Source organism: Limulus polyphemus, unplaced genomic scaffold (genome assembly GCF_000517525.1).
Source record: "Limulus polyphemus unplaced genomic scaffold, Limulus_polyphemus-2.1.2 Scaffold4369, whole genome shotgun sequence".
In the NCBI taxonomy this organism is placed as follows: domain Eukaryota; kingdom Metazoa; phylum Arthropoda; class Merostomata; order Xiphosura; family Limulidae; genus Limulus; species Limulus polyphemus.
Window position 1 is genome coordinate 53,818 of NW_013669979.1, and position 14,119 is coordinate 67,936.

The window sequence follows — 14,119 nt, forward strand, 5'->3', positions numbered from 1 at the left end:
TCACCCACCGCCAACTCTTAGCGAGGAAATTCTGCAAGTAAGTATTTTTATAACTTAGACATACATTAGTTTTAGAGATTCTTCTGAAATGTTGTTTGTGGAGTTAGACCTCCAAGTGAACGAAGCCTGTAGTAAAAGTTATGGAAGAAATAATTCAATTCCTTATCATTACTGGACTGAAGTTGGCATTCTTTTTACCAAATAAACCAAACGGTCCCATCCAATGATAAAACATGTTATAACACTTTGATCCGGAATTTGATATATGGCTGAATGTATTTTTGATAACAAATAGACATTTTTGTAAAATTATGCATCCTTGGACTGAATACTTTGACTGATTTTCTGTCTAGTGTTATATATATATATCAAATATTACATTTTAGAATTGCATTTTTTTTTCTTTTATCTTAATTTTATTTCATTGTTTTATTTATGGTTTTATTCATATTGTTCGGTAGGCTTCAATAAGTGTTGTTGAATATATTAATGTAGATGTAATATGATATACTCTAGGTATAACTTATGTATTGTTTTCTTTAAAATTGTGATTATTATGTTTTTTGTTTTGTTTTTCTATTAACGATATTTAGGCAGTAACTGATGTGCAAACTGGTTTTGGAAGATACAACAAAATTAAATAATTTCTACAAAAAAGTAACCCAAGACAGTTATAATGTACTTTGAAAGTGAGCCGGAAGTGACCTTTTAAAAGCTATTAGTGTGTGTGTGATAAAGTGTAATGAAGATGAATTTATATGATAACATACCCGTCTAAATAAATACATCTGTGTTGTCCCACGTGCATTCAGGAGCATTACAAAAGTCCCTCACGTGAGTGGTATATCACAAATGAATGAATTACATAATATACACAATTATATGAAAATAGTGTTTTTGATTTGGATGTTGAGACTTTGATATATGAAGTTAACTGTGATTACAGACCTATAAGGTTTTATTAAAAAATACAGTGTCTGTTATTTTCATTAATGATGGTGAGAGAATGTTCCAATTATGACACTGTATTTTTTGTGATAAAGAGTTGGATTAAATACGTTATTTCTGTTTGAGGGTAATTTTGTATTGCATTTTTGTATCATTATCAAAGGTTTTTTCTTGTCAAGTACAATTGTAATAATAAAATCTTTATTGAAAGTTTTATTTTTTCATGTAACAAACTTCTTTGTTAAAGGGTGTGTTATTGTAACGAAATTATTGGTTTATGGACTTTATGAGTATTTTTTTTGCATGGAATATTTGCACCTTTGTTAAATGGCTGTAAGGCTTGGGAGATGTATAAGTGTTTTTGGAAGCATTGTTTCAAATGTGGCAGGATAAAAACACATTGCATGGGGAGGAGGTCAGGTACTGGATCCAATAACCTTTCATGTTTGTAGAAGAATCATATACATAACTAGTTGGTAATGGAAGGAAATATCATGTACTATGTCTGACAGAAATAACATATATATCCTTTTGTAGTGTTCTTATGTAGTGTTAATGTGTACGTTATTACGTTCTATCATGTATGTGTGTGTAAGTATATGATATTTCTTCTTGTCTGATAACTCCTTTTTTATCATTTTGCGTTTGGTTATTAATAAAATACTAACTATAATATAAATTATAGTAAAAGGTACAAACTAAAAGTATCATATTTCTTACAATTTTTGTATAAATTACCGTAATCAGGCGGTAGGGAAAAGTGGAGAGCGAAGTTAGAATTTACAAAGATATTTGCTTCTACACTACTAGTTCAAGCCAACAGCTAGTGTTTTGTGTTTTCGAAGTAAGGTATACTATATTATTTGTTAATTGTTACTTTCATTAACAGTATTGGATATACTAATTACTATATTGAACGTCATTACTTTTATTTATTTATTGTTTATTATTGTACTTTTATTACAACGATTGTTTTACGTTGTAAGCTTAAAATGTGTGTTTTTAGGGCTAACCTAAGTTTTTTAATTTGGCTGAATATCGTGAGATATTATTTTGATTACTGTCGAAAATATCGTTAACAGTGAGGCTGTTTTATTGGTGATTGAAAGAGACTTAAAAAACCCCATTAGTATTGTATATTGTATCCTTTCAGTTTTACCTTTGGTGAAATTGAAAATAAATCTGTAACATATATATACTTGGTCCGATAAATGATGTGAAATAATTGTTTAAGTACGAGCTCTAATATTATTCAAATACATCAATTATTTTAGGTTGCTTTATTGATGATTGAAAAGGACTTAAAACCCCTATTAATAATGTATTCTAGTCTTTATAAGTAGAAACGTAAGAAGAGTGTACTTCATTAGCTACAATGATGTTCAGCTTATTCTGATCGGATATTATTATATCCACCCACGCCTGTATATATATATATACTTGTGATCAAGCATAACTAAAACCATATTTGTGAACAAATTTACTGCACATTTTATTATACCATTAATGTGATTTTATGTCAAAAGATGTCGCAACAATCATAATATATTTCTGATGCTGTCCACGAGGTAGAAGCACAACATAAACATGATAGTTGCTAAATGGTGTCAGAGACGGTCTTCAAGGACATGTAAGTTTCTAAAAGTGTAAAGATTTCATTGTACCTATAGTAAAGTAATTTTGGTACCTTTGATCCTTTTCATTATTTATATATATTTATATTTTATTATTTTTGTATTTAATTGTCACTGAAAGAGAAAAAGCCATAAGCTTGAAGCTGCGTCAAGCGCGGGTTTTGTCGGGAATACCGCGGATTGTCGACTGAGTTTTTTACTTGTCTGGAAAACTTTTTTTTTCTTTGCTAAACTATCGCGTACAACGGATGCGTCAGACAGAGTGTGCCAGACTTGTTCCTACGAATTCCAGTTCTATGTCGGCAAAGTTATTACTTCTCTCTCCATTTCCTTTTTTTCTTTTCTTCTTTTTTAAAGAAAATGTCAGTAATCAAAGATTTCATTACCATTTACTTGCTTAAAGTTATAAATCGGCAAACGACTATTTTTCTTGTAACAGTTTTGTTCGGTCTGTTTTAAACTGAACAAAAGTCTAAAGCCTTTAAATTAAACGATTAGTTAAGGGTGGTTGGTATTTTACACAGAATCTTGTTGGCGCTGAACGTGGACAACATCGACAGTTGATATATCCTAGTAAGTGTAACCTTACCGTAAAATTAAACAAATATGTCTAGCATTGCAGGCTATGAATTAAATACATACTATAATATTGATAAATAATACCATAAGAGTTAGTATAGTCAGTTAACAGAAATAATCGTATAAACTGGACATGCAATGAGAATAGCCCACTGGCGATGTACGAATATATGGGTTTTAATTGATGATACGCTATATTTCTTTTTCTATTGATCGTTACTTAAGTTTCTAATGATTACATTCTTGACTTGAGGCCAATTGGTGAGAGATGGCCCATAGGTTTTTACAAAGTTGACATTTAGAACATAATTAATCTGCTCTGTTTTTGAATGTTAAAAATAATTTAATAACTGGAGTTTTGGCTAAAACACTAATCATGTGAGATGACAGAATTAACTAGTCAAACTCCTAAATTTCTTAGCCCTCTTATTTTAACGAGTCAATTAAGTAACATACTTAACAAGACTAATAACATGAAGGAAAGTAACACTTGTTATGGACAAAACCTGCATATAAAAGCCAAAAGCTTATGGGTGGAAATATATCAAGCAACAAATATACTTTTCAGTCTATTATTAGGTGAGCTCTTCCAAACATTGATAAGCTTTCATAAATAGAAGACACCTGAAAAATACTTGAAAACAATGGGTAGAATACTATTATCTTATATAAGCCAAATATTGTCAATTTTCACATACTAGTGTGCATAAACAAGCTAACAGCTTGAGTTCTGGTTCTATTTAAATTTAATTATGGAAATATTGACGTAAATTTGATCTTCAAAACTGTAAGTAATTGGTTGATATATTGAAGAGTAAGAAAGACTTTTCTGTTTTATGAGGTGGAAAGGTTAAATAAGTTTCAAAAAAATTGTTGATAATTCTGATGAATAAATATATATACTTCAGGACAGTAAATAACCTGTAATATGCCGATGTTGCCACTATATGTTTTATCTTTCTGTATTTTTAATGTGTTTGTTTTTGTTTACAAGTTTTTATGTTTAGGAGGTCATGATTTCTCAGAGGGTACAATCTCAGTGTTACTCATCCATCAATGCCCTTACAAAACATAGTTATGACTTGTTGTTATTTTATTTCTTTAATCTGTTTGAAGTGAAAAATAATTGTTTCTCAAAGTAATTTTGTTTATGTTGAGGTGTAGAAGGTTAGAGCATCCATTAGGTCTAAAAGTATCAGTAGTTTTCTTTAAAAAAAAATTAAATCACATTTCAGATGTGTGCAGATAAGTCATTTCAAACCACAAATGAGAGAGAAAAAAAACGTCCTCCAAAATCATTCAGTAAAGTATGAAGTCCGTGATAATTTAGTGTATTATGTTTTGTTACATATGAGAATTGTATGTTTTTAGTACATTCTGTTTTGAAAAACACACAGTTTTATATATTATTAGCTCTTAGCTTTTTTATACTTATGTAAGTTTTAAAACAAATTTAAAGTTAATATTAAATGTTTAAAAAATATTTCAATCAGGTTCTTATTTTAGAGGATAGCAATATGGCTGTTGAAGTTCAGAAAAATTACTTTGCATTTACTAGGATTGTTTTGTTGAGAATATCCTAAATATCTTTAAACGTAGGATAGACAGTTGTTGAAGGAGAATATCCTAAATATCTTTAAACGTAGGATAAACAGTTGTTGAAGGAGAATACCCTAAATATCTTTAAATGTAGGATAAACAGTTGTTGAAGGAGAATACCCTAAATATCTTTAAATGTAGGATAAACAGTTGTTGAAGGAGAATACCCTAAATATCTTTAAACGTAGGATAAACAGTTGTTGAAGGAGAATACCCTAAATATCTTTAAACGTAGGATAAACAGTGGTTGAAGGAGAATATCCTAAATATCTTTAAAAGTAGGATAAACAGTTTTGACAAACTTTAGGAGACTTCCTTGAAGCAAAGTATGTAGCCCTGTTGCAACATGTTGCAAAACTTTCAGAAAGCAGGGTTGACAGGAAAGGGGGGGGTATACAGGTGTTTAATTTCTAACATCTTACTCAGTCACAGGTAATAATCAGATTAGTTTCAAATGTCTTAATACAGAAGCGTAATGTTTTCTTTAGTGCTCACTGTGTCATACCAATTATAGCACCATATAATACTAACTGTATAGAAACTTTTCCACCACCTTCTGTTCATATGTTGCTCAACTCTTAAAAAGTCTGCCAGTGTGATCCATGTTCCTAAAATGAAAAAGTTGAGGTGCCTTCTGGGAAATGGTTGGTAATTTTTTTTTTAGTCTGGTACCAAATTATTTTATTTGTCAGAGACCAGTTACTCAGAGAGAAAAGTATTTTAGAGAGAGATAGAATTTACTAAAAGACATTCATTGTCTAATCAAATTATTGGAGTTTTTGTTGAGTTATCTATATTTTTTTAATGAACACCATTTTTGAAGATGTGGCTTTCGATTTCTGAACACTTTTTATAGGGTGCTAGAAGAGCTAAGTTCATTGGGAATGTTTCTCTTATTATTAATATCTGTAATTTGGATAGCATCTCGAACTGTGATACTTCCAAACTTGCTGATGATACAAAGATAATTAAAGATGCTAAAAGAGCAAATTTAATTGAGACTGTTTCTCTTATTTTAAAGAGACCTTGACACTTACTGAGTGAACCAGAATATGAAAAGTGAATTTCAGTGTTGAAAGGGTTAATGACATATTGATTTTCTTATTGCACAGCAACATATGTCAATAAATTGAGCTTTGTATGAAAAAAAAATAAAAAGCAATGTTTTAACTGCAATATGTAATCCTTTTTTACTCTCTAACTATTTTCATTGTTATCATTATAGCTGCCGAGTTCCTTCCCAGAAATAGCCGAAGATGTACAGTACAGATTCCCAGATGGTTACAGGACACTGCCTGAGAAACATTTGGTTTTCCATATTATCATGTAAGTCACTTACTTCCTAAACCCAACAACAATTTTTGTAATATACTTTTCAAAATAGCCATGACTACCTATCCAGTAGATGGTACCATGCACAATGGTTCATACCCTTGGGTCACCCCAAGTTCCTTGGGCCAAAAGAGTTGGCCCCCTGGTTACCAGGCCAGTCTGACAGATCTCTTCCTGAAGAAGAATCCACTTCACTTTGGAACAGGAATTTCTCAACTTGCAGCTGCATCTAGTTACATCGAGAAGATGTCGTCCCTAAATGATCATGTTCAGAAATGTCCTCATCCTGATGCTAAAGACAAACCACACCCTTGTGAGGTCTGCCAACAGTATTTCTCTATCTACAATACCTTGAAATCAGATGGAGCATGTAGTAGTAATATCAATTATAGTGGGGGAGGAGCATCTAATGTTAACCGACCAATGAGTGCTCCTCCAGAAAGAAAACAGCTTCAAACATTTCCTCAGCCTCCCACACCTGGATCAGTTGGTCAGAACCATCCATTAGACCAAGAACAGGCACTTCCACCACCACATCCCTTACAAGACAGACCATTGAATATTAATGATCCACTTCCAATGGGAAATCAGTCTCTTCGAAGGCCACGTCTTGCTGCCACAAAGCAGTTTATGTGCCCTGTTTGTTATAAGTACTTTACTCAGAAAGGCAATCTTAAGACTCACATGATGATTCACACTGGAGAAAAGCCATATTCATGTCAAGTGTGTGGAAAGAGCTTTACACAGAAAGGAAATGTAGACACTCACATGAAGATCCATACTGGAGAAAAAGACTTTGGCTGTGATATTTGTGGCAAGAGGTTCACTCAGAAAGGTAACCTGAAGACTCATATTCGAAGTGTTCACACAAAAGAAAAGCCTTTTGCATGTCGAGTTTGTGGAAAGTGTTTTTCACAGAAAGGCAACATGCAGACCCACATGAGGACGCACAACAAAGATGATCGTTTTCCCTGTACCCTCTGTGGCAAGACCTTCTCACAAAAGGGAAATCTCAAAACTCACATGCAAAGACACACCGGTCAAGTGACATCTCGTCGCTTTGAATCTCAAGTTGGGTCACATCCTTGTGCCACTGCTCCTCAGCGCTCTTCTGATTCCTCAGGAGCTACATCATTTGCTCCTTATCGTCTCCACAAGTCTCCAACAGATCCAAGGGTATGTGCACCATCTCCCCTTTCTTCATCTCCATCTAATCAACCCTCAGAATCTCATGGTCAAGCTTCTAGAAACATACAGAGCCCCCCTCCTCAAATTCTAAAGCCTGTTCCTGAATCTCACCTACATATGAGAACATCTCCTTTATCACAGATGTCTTCAGGAGCCCAGAACTCTCCTCTTTCTCAAATTTCCCATGGAGCTCCTCCCTCTCTTGGAACTCACTCACTTATGGATCAAAAGTTGTCCACTATGCCTCAACACCCAGGTTTATCAAGCCCCTCTCCTCCTGACATAATGAACCAACCTCCGGCACACCTTCATAAACCATCGGTGCATTCCCACCAGCATATGTCTACACCACTTCAAGGGGATACAATTCCTTCTGTAATGCACAGTCCCTCCCCACATCCTCGTATGTCTCCAGTCAATAGTCCTTCTCCTCATGGCCCATTTGGACAATTAGCCATTTCCGAAAGTGAAGGACGACCTTTTTATTCTGCTCCGCCCACGCCTGTACAGGCATCATTTGCTCATTCTCCTCGTTGGCTGTCCCATGGATATCAGAGACATTACAATAGTTTCCAACCCCCCTCTACTATGGGGTCTTATGGCCCCATTACCCAACACCCTACCCCTCTTTCCCGTTTGGCTCTCTTGAGTTCTAATGCTATGGCTCATCACCATCAATTTTCAAGCTCATCTCCAGAAGAAAAGCAGAATTTTTCAACTAATCTTGCTCACAATCAACAGTTAGAATCCCACTACCATCAGTCAGCAGCTCCGGACTTTTCCCAGTTAGTTGACTAGAGATCAACGTTGGAAGGTTTTGTTAATGGTTAAATAGTACGGTCAGGTATTTTTAGAATAACTATGATCTTTAAGTTTCTTCCTTCCAACAGAAGCCTAGTTATGATCCTTTTCAGGAGCGTGGGAAAGCGGTATTACGTAAAGATATGCTACATTTTACAAACATGTTGCTAGGAGAGACAAGTATCCAAGTGACTACTGGTGTTCATTCGAGGCAGATCACTAAATATTTTTTAATGTTATTGAAGCTAGTCTGTGGAGAGTGTTTTCTGCTCAGCACCTGTGTAATATCACGTACGTTATCATTTATACATGTAGAATATATATATATATATATAATAAAATAAATCAACTTAATGTCGACTCACAGTTTACCTTGTGATTAGGTTTTAAATCTGTTTTTCTCTACGTGAGAGCTACCAGCATCACAGATAACTTCCCAACATATTTATTAATGTTATATTTTCTCTGTGGTTTTAGAGGGCTTGTTACCATGGTTACAACTCTTGTCACTGTACAGTGTTATCCAGGTGCTTTAGTGCCACTTGAAATTCAAAATTCAACAAAAAAAAGAAAAGTGAGAGACTAGGTTAAAAAAAAAATGATCTTTGGAAATAACAGTAGTTTCAGAGTTGTATAACATATATATATATATGTTATCTTCTGTGTGATGAATGTATGAAGATGTTGTTCTTTATTGTGTATACAACCCGTAGAAAATCTCATTGTTTTAATATGTTAATTTGTGGAAGATGACGTGTCATACCAGCATAGAGTGTCGATGAGTAGGTGTAGTTGATACAATGTTCCAAGCTTAGCAGTTGGGATTGATAATAGAATTATGGCCAGTACTAACTTGCATCTCTGGCAGATTGAGGATTTTCAGAAGGGGAAGCGTAATTTGGTATCCTCAGAGATTGAGGGGGTTTGTATACCCCCCTGGCTCCAGAAACAACTTAATTTTTTTTGGTGGGGGGTGATACGTTGATTCTGCTCTGTGCTGGAGCCACCGGTGTTTAATGTCGATGATAATGATATACCTGCATTCGTAGTAAGAGATTTTTTCACCAGCACCACAAACGGTGTCATAGATAGTGAAGTTCATGCTAGTATATTTTTATACTGATGTATCGCAGTGCCATCCAGCTTTGATAATGATGTGCAAAAAAGATGTAGATAATGATTTGTGATACTACACTACTGCTGAGAATGACGTATCATAACCGTTGTACATGTTATAGAAGCTTCTAGTACCGTTGATGTGCTTTTCACAAAATATAACACCGTACTGCACTATCCTCAACATAAAGTGATGTTGGTAGCATTAGGTGTTACCCAATATATCGTTTCTGATCATTTGTGCTCAAGTCCACTTGTAGTACTATTATTAAAGACACTATTAGGTTGGCACGTTTTAAACAGGAGTGAGAAGTTAACGACCTTAGTTGACTCAAAAAAACTGAAAGAAGAAATGTTTTATCGTACGAGCGTATGACAATTCACTCTAGTGTTTTCACCACTTCTAGTACAGACTCCTGTTTAGAGGAAACATAGTGTGATAACAATCTCGCTGATTTATTTGGTGGATGTACTAGGATGTTTGTCCCGATGTCGGAATTCTCTCGTGATTAGTGAACTTTGCATTTACTACGCATTCTTCACCCGATGATGAGATATCACACTTACTACCTGATTTAGTGGATGTTATGGGTAGTTGTACCACTAGAATTCACCCTGAATTAGTAACCAGTTTTGTCTTTAAAACATTTTTCACCCGATGACGTTGCATTCACTTGTTTACCTCAAGTGGAAAGATTGCAGGGACAACCCACAGTGTGAACGTCGGTAACGTTTTTTTTAACAGTCTCATCCATGATTAACTAAAGTCATTTACCATTCTTTGAATTTAAAAAAAAGCAGATTGAGGTGTTAAGCCTTGAATTCTCATGCTCACGTGTTCTTTAGAATTCTCCAAGATCATTCCAAATAATGTATCACCTTTGTGGTAGAGAATTTCAGTGATAAAAGTATGTTATTTGCAGTTGTTGTGTGTGTAAACAGAAGTGACTGCAGTGGTGCTTCTTAAAAGGTTGTTATTTGGTAAAGTGCTACTCATTTAATCACTTGTTATATTATCTTTATCTAAACAACAATATAACTGTTCTGGTAATGAAGTTTGAAAGGTGTTAGTATTTATAGCCCAAGGCATATGTTTAGCATTGATGTATTCCTTCAAAAGGAATAAAAAATAAAGGGTGTATATATATGTATGTATGTACACAAAAGGTGTCCTGTGTACTAGTCGGAGATTGCAGCTGTGTGTGTTTTGTCTGTATGTTGCTATATGTTACCGAGGTATTATAGAGAGCGGCTCAAATCTGTATTCTCTGAAGTTTGTCCTGAATGAGACAATCCACTTGCTATTCTTATCATTGTCTGGGAAGGTTTATCATACATCTGATCATCCTTTTCACATCCTGATAATTCTTTTTCTTTGAAGACACAGATCCATTGTTTTTAATGTAGTTGTCACATGCTTGTGATCTTTGTTAATCACAATCATCTCCAACCAGTTTTGTAGTCAAATTATCTCTCTCAATTTTTAAATTCAAATCCATGTTGAAATTAGGCAGTATCCTGTCAAACTTTCCACCAGTGATGAAGTACGTTTACAGCTGTTCCGCCTGTTTTGTCCTACCACACTTTCGACCAGTAATGAAGTACGTTTACAGCTGTTTTGTCCTACCACAATTTCCACCAGTAATGAAGTACATTTACAGCTGTTCCGCTTGTTTGTCCTACCACACTTTCCACCAGTAATGAAGTACGTTTACAGCTGTTCCGCCTGTTTTGTCCTACCACACTTTCCACCAGTAATGAAGTACGTTTACAGTTGTTCTGCCTGTTTTGTCCTACCACACTTTTGACTAGTAATGAGGTACGTTTACAGTTGTTCTGCCTGTTTTTCGACCAGTAATGAAGTACGTTTACAGCTGTTCCGCCTGTTTTGTCCTACCACACTTTCGACCAGTAATGAAGTACATTTACAGTTGTTCTGCCTGTTTTGTCCTACCACATTACAGTTGTCGCACCTGTTTTGTTTGCCGTGAGTAAACTGTTACGTGCTGGATAATCACCTGCTCACCGGTATGAAATGCAGATTCCCCCATTAACATAAGATTATCCAGTATCTTTTTCAATAAACATTTTCGTTATAGTTGACAAGACCCCTGGATTTTTTTAACTAGTGTTGTCTGTTACATTATGTAATGTACTAAGTGATAGCTCTGTGGTGTACAGTTATACACGGCCACGTGTATCACACGAGGAGTTTCATCCAATGACTGATTGGTTCTGAGTGTTCCAGTAATAATGTCTTGTTAAGATATTATTATAGTATCATAACTACTACATGCTGTAAAAGTTTACCCAGTAATAAATTCCCATCATGTTATTGATACGTCGTGTAATCTACACGTCTCTAATTTTGTCAAGAAATGCCATTGAGAAAAATTGTTGGACTCTTTTAAAATGGTGGTTCTAAAAATGATGTCACAGGTGATATTCAATGGGAATCCAAGGGTGTGTGCGGTCTTGGGAATTTTTTTTTTTAATATCATTAAATCATGATTTCTGTTTCAATATAAAGGTGCTCATTCATTTCTTTGGAATGATAATCAGGGTAACAAAAGTTAATAATGATAATGTACCTAATAATATAATCCAAGTTTAATGAAATGAGTCAAGTCCTTTCTGGTGATGGCCATGATCTTACCTGTCGTATCAGTAATACTATCCATTAATAGTTCTCCAAAGAGGTCACTGGTACACAGTCTTACCATTATACAGATTTCAAGAACCAATGGTGCTAGCCAATCAGACAATGCAAGTGAGCTGTATTTTACGTCAGTGAGTCGTGTTTTTTTAAGAGATGATGGAGTGTTTGTGGTGTGTTGTTAAGGTTTTGTAGTACAGATGCACAAGTTGGACTAGTCAGTCTGTTTGTTTTTAATTGGTTCTTAGCAGTGTCTTTAGCACTAGAAATGTTTAGAACCTTAAAATGGTTTGATATGGTTAATGTAAACTAGTTTCTTATTTGGTTCTTAGCAGTGTCTTAAGCACCAGAAATGTGTAGAACCTTAAAATGGTTGATGTAAACTAGTTTCTTATTTGGTTCTTAGCAGTGTCTTTAGCACCAGAAATGTGTAGAACCTTAAAATGGTTGATGTAAACTAGTTTCTTATTTGGTTCTTAGCAGTGTCTTAAGCACCATAAATGTGTAGAACCTTAAAATGGTTCGATATGGTTAATGTAATCTAGTTTCTTATTTGGTTCTTAGCAGTGTCTTAAGCACCAGAAATGTGTAGAACCTTAAAATGATTTGATATGGTTTGTGTAAACTAGATTTTTAACTGGTTCTTAGCAGTGTATTGAGCACAAGAAATGTTTAGAACCTTAAAATGGCTTGACATGGTTCTTGTAAACTAGTTTTTTAACTGGTTCTTAGCAGTGTCTTAAGCACCAGAAATGTGTAGAACCTTAAAATGATTTGATATGGTTTGTGTAAACTAGATTTTTAACTGGTTCTTAGCAGTTTCTTGAGCACAAGAAATGTTTAGAACCTTAAAATGGCTTGACATGGTTCTTGTAAACTAGTTTTTTAACTGGTTCTTAGCAGTGTCTTAAGCACCAGAAATGTGTAGAACCTTAAAATGATTTGATATGGTTTGTGTAAACTAGATTTTTAATTGGTTCTTAGCAGTGTCTTGAGCACCAGAAATGTTTAGAACCTTAAAATGGCTTGATATAGTTTTTGTAAACTAGTTTTGGTACATCAGAGTATATGAAAAGACCTTTATTGAACTTAAGATATAAAGTTGATGAAACGTGTTTTGTGTCAGGTGTTCTTGATTTTAAAGATTTTGTGGCCTTCTCTCTGAAAAGCAAAGCGGGTTGAATGTCTTCCAGTGCTCTGCAGTACTGTACAGTTATTTGTAAGTGATGAATGCATAGACATTTCTATGGTTTAAGTTATTTATTAAGGAAAAAAATCAAAACAAAAGCAGGTACTCAGTAATGTTATTGAAAGTGGTATTAGATTAGCGCTGAAATCGCCGTATGTGTAAATCTTTGTTATTAAAAGTAAATCCAGCTTTATTATAATATTGATCTTGTAAGTTCAGGTTCATTGGTTTAATTTTGTCAATTAATTATCTGTAGCATATCCCCCCCCCCAACCCACACACACACACACACACACCAAGACAAATTTTTGAAAAGAATAATAAATTAAAATTAATAACAGATTTTGTCGATTAATTACATATAAAACAGAATTAACTGAGCGTTATTATTAAAATTTTTAAGTTGTTCATGTTCTCAAACAACTTTTATTTACAAATACTCAGATTACATCTCATGGATCATAAATTTTCATGATGATGTGGAATATGTTTGGTCATAAATATCAATTAGTTCTTAAAGATTCCTCCGACAATGACGACCAAGTTAATCTTCAAGTTCTAAAGTCATCAATACGACTCCCAGATTATCAGGTGGATCTTAAGTTGTCGAAAGTCATTGTCTATACATTCATCCTTTACTATGTCTTCATGAACCTACAGATGTGCTCTACTTTCTTTGTAACAAGATATATATATATCTGTCTTTGAATCTTTTTATTTAATCCGAGGATGAATTTGTAAGTTTTTGATATATTTTACGTTGTGAGTAAATTTGTGTAATGGTTATATATCCTAAAGATTTCAAGATTAACGTGACATCCTTTGTCGTAAAAATAACAGTATATGGTGATGCAGTATTGTTATAGGTATCGGTTTGTGAATCAAGCTTAATTCGTTAAGAATCGCTCTTCGGTTTAGCGTACATCTCCAAGCACATCTTATGTTGAATTTGTAAAAGTCCTTATAACAACTTGTAGGTACGTAATGAGGAACGGAGTGATACAATATTCAGAAAATAACTAAAATGTATAATGAGTATTTATTCAAAACAGTTTTAGTTTGTTGAGTTTCAAACAG

At 34.1% G+C, this 14,119-nt stretch overlaps 1 protein-coding gene across 2 annotated transcripts; it reads left to right on the forward strand.

Moving 5' to 3' along the window:
* The first annotated feature begins 2,518 nt into the window (after nt 1-2,518).
* Nucleotides 2,519-13,357, forward strand: LOC106471046 (zinc finger protein 85-like). 2 transcript variants are annotated; one of them, XM_022399671.1, is made up of 2 exons: nt 2,519-2,578; nt 5,986-13,357. In XM_022399671.1, the coding sequence occupies exon 2, from the start codon at nt 6,147-6,149 to the stop codon at nt 8,076-8,078; it is 1,932 nt and encodes a 643-aa protein (XP_022255379.1). In that variant the 5' UTR covers nt 2,519-2,578; nt 5,986-6,146; the 3' UTR covers nt 8,079-13,357. The 2 variants fall into 2 exon arrangements, with proteins under 2 accessions (XP_022255379.1, XP_022255378.1); XM_022399670.1 differs by lacking the exon at nt 2,519-2,578 and adding an exon at nt 2,855-3,155.
* Nucleotides 13,358-14,119: the final 762 nt, after the last annotated feature.

What these genes read in the sequence shown, in the direction of transcription:
- LOC106471046 (XM_022399671.1), top strand. Translation starts at nt 6,147, where the DNA reads ATGACTACCTATCCAGTAGATGGTACCATGCACAATGGTTCATACCCT.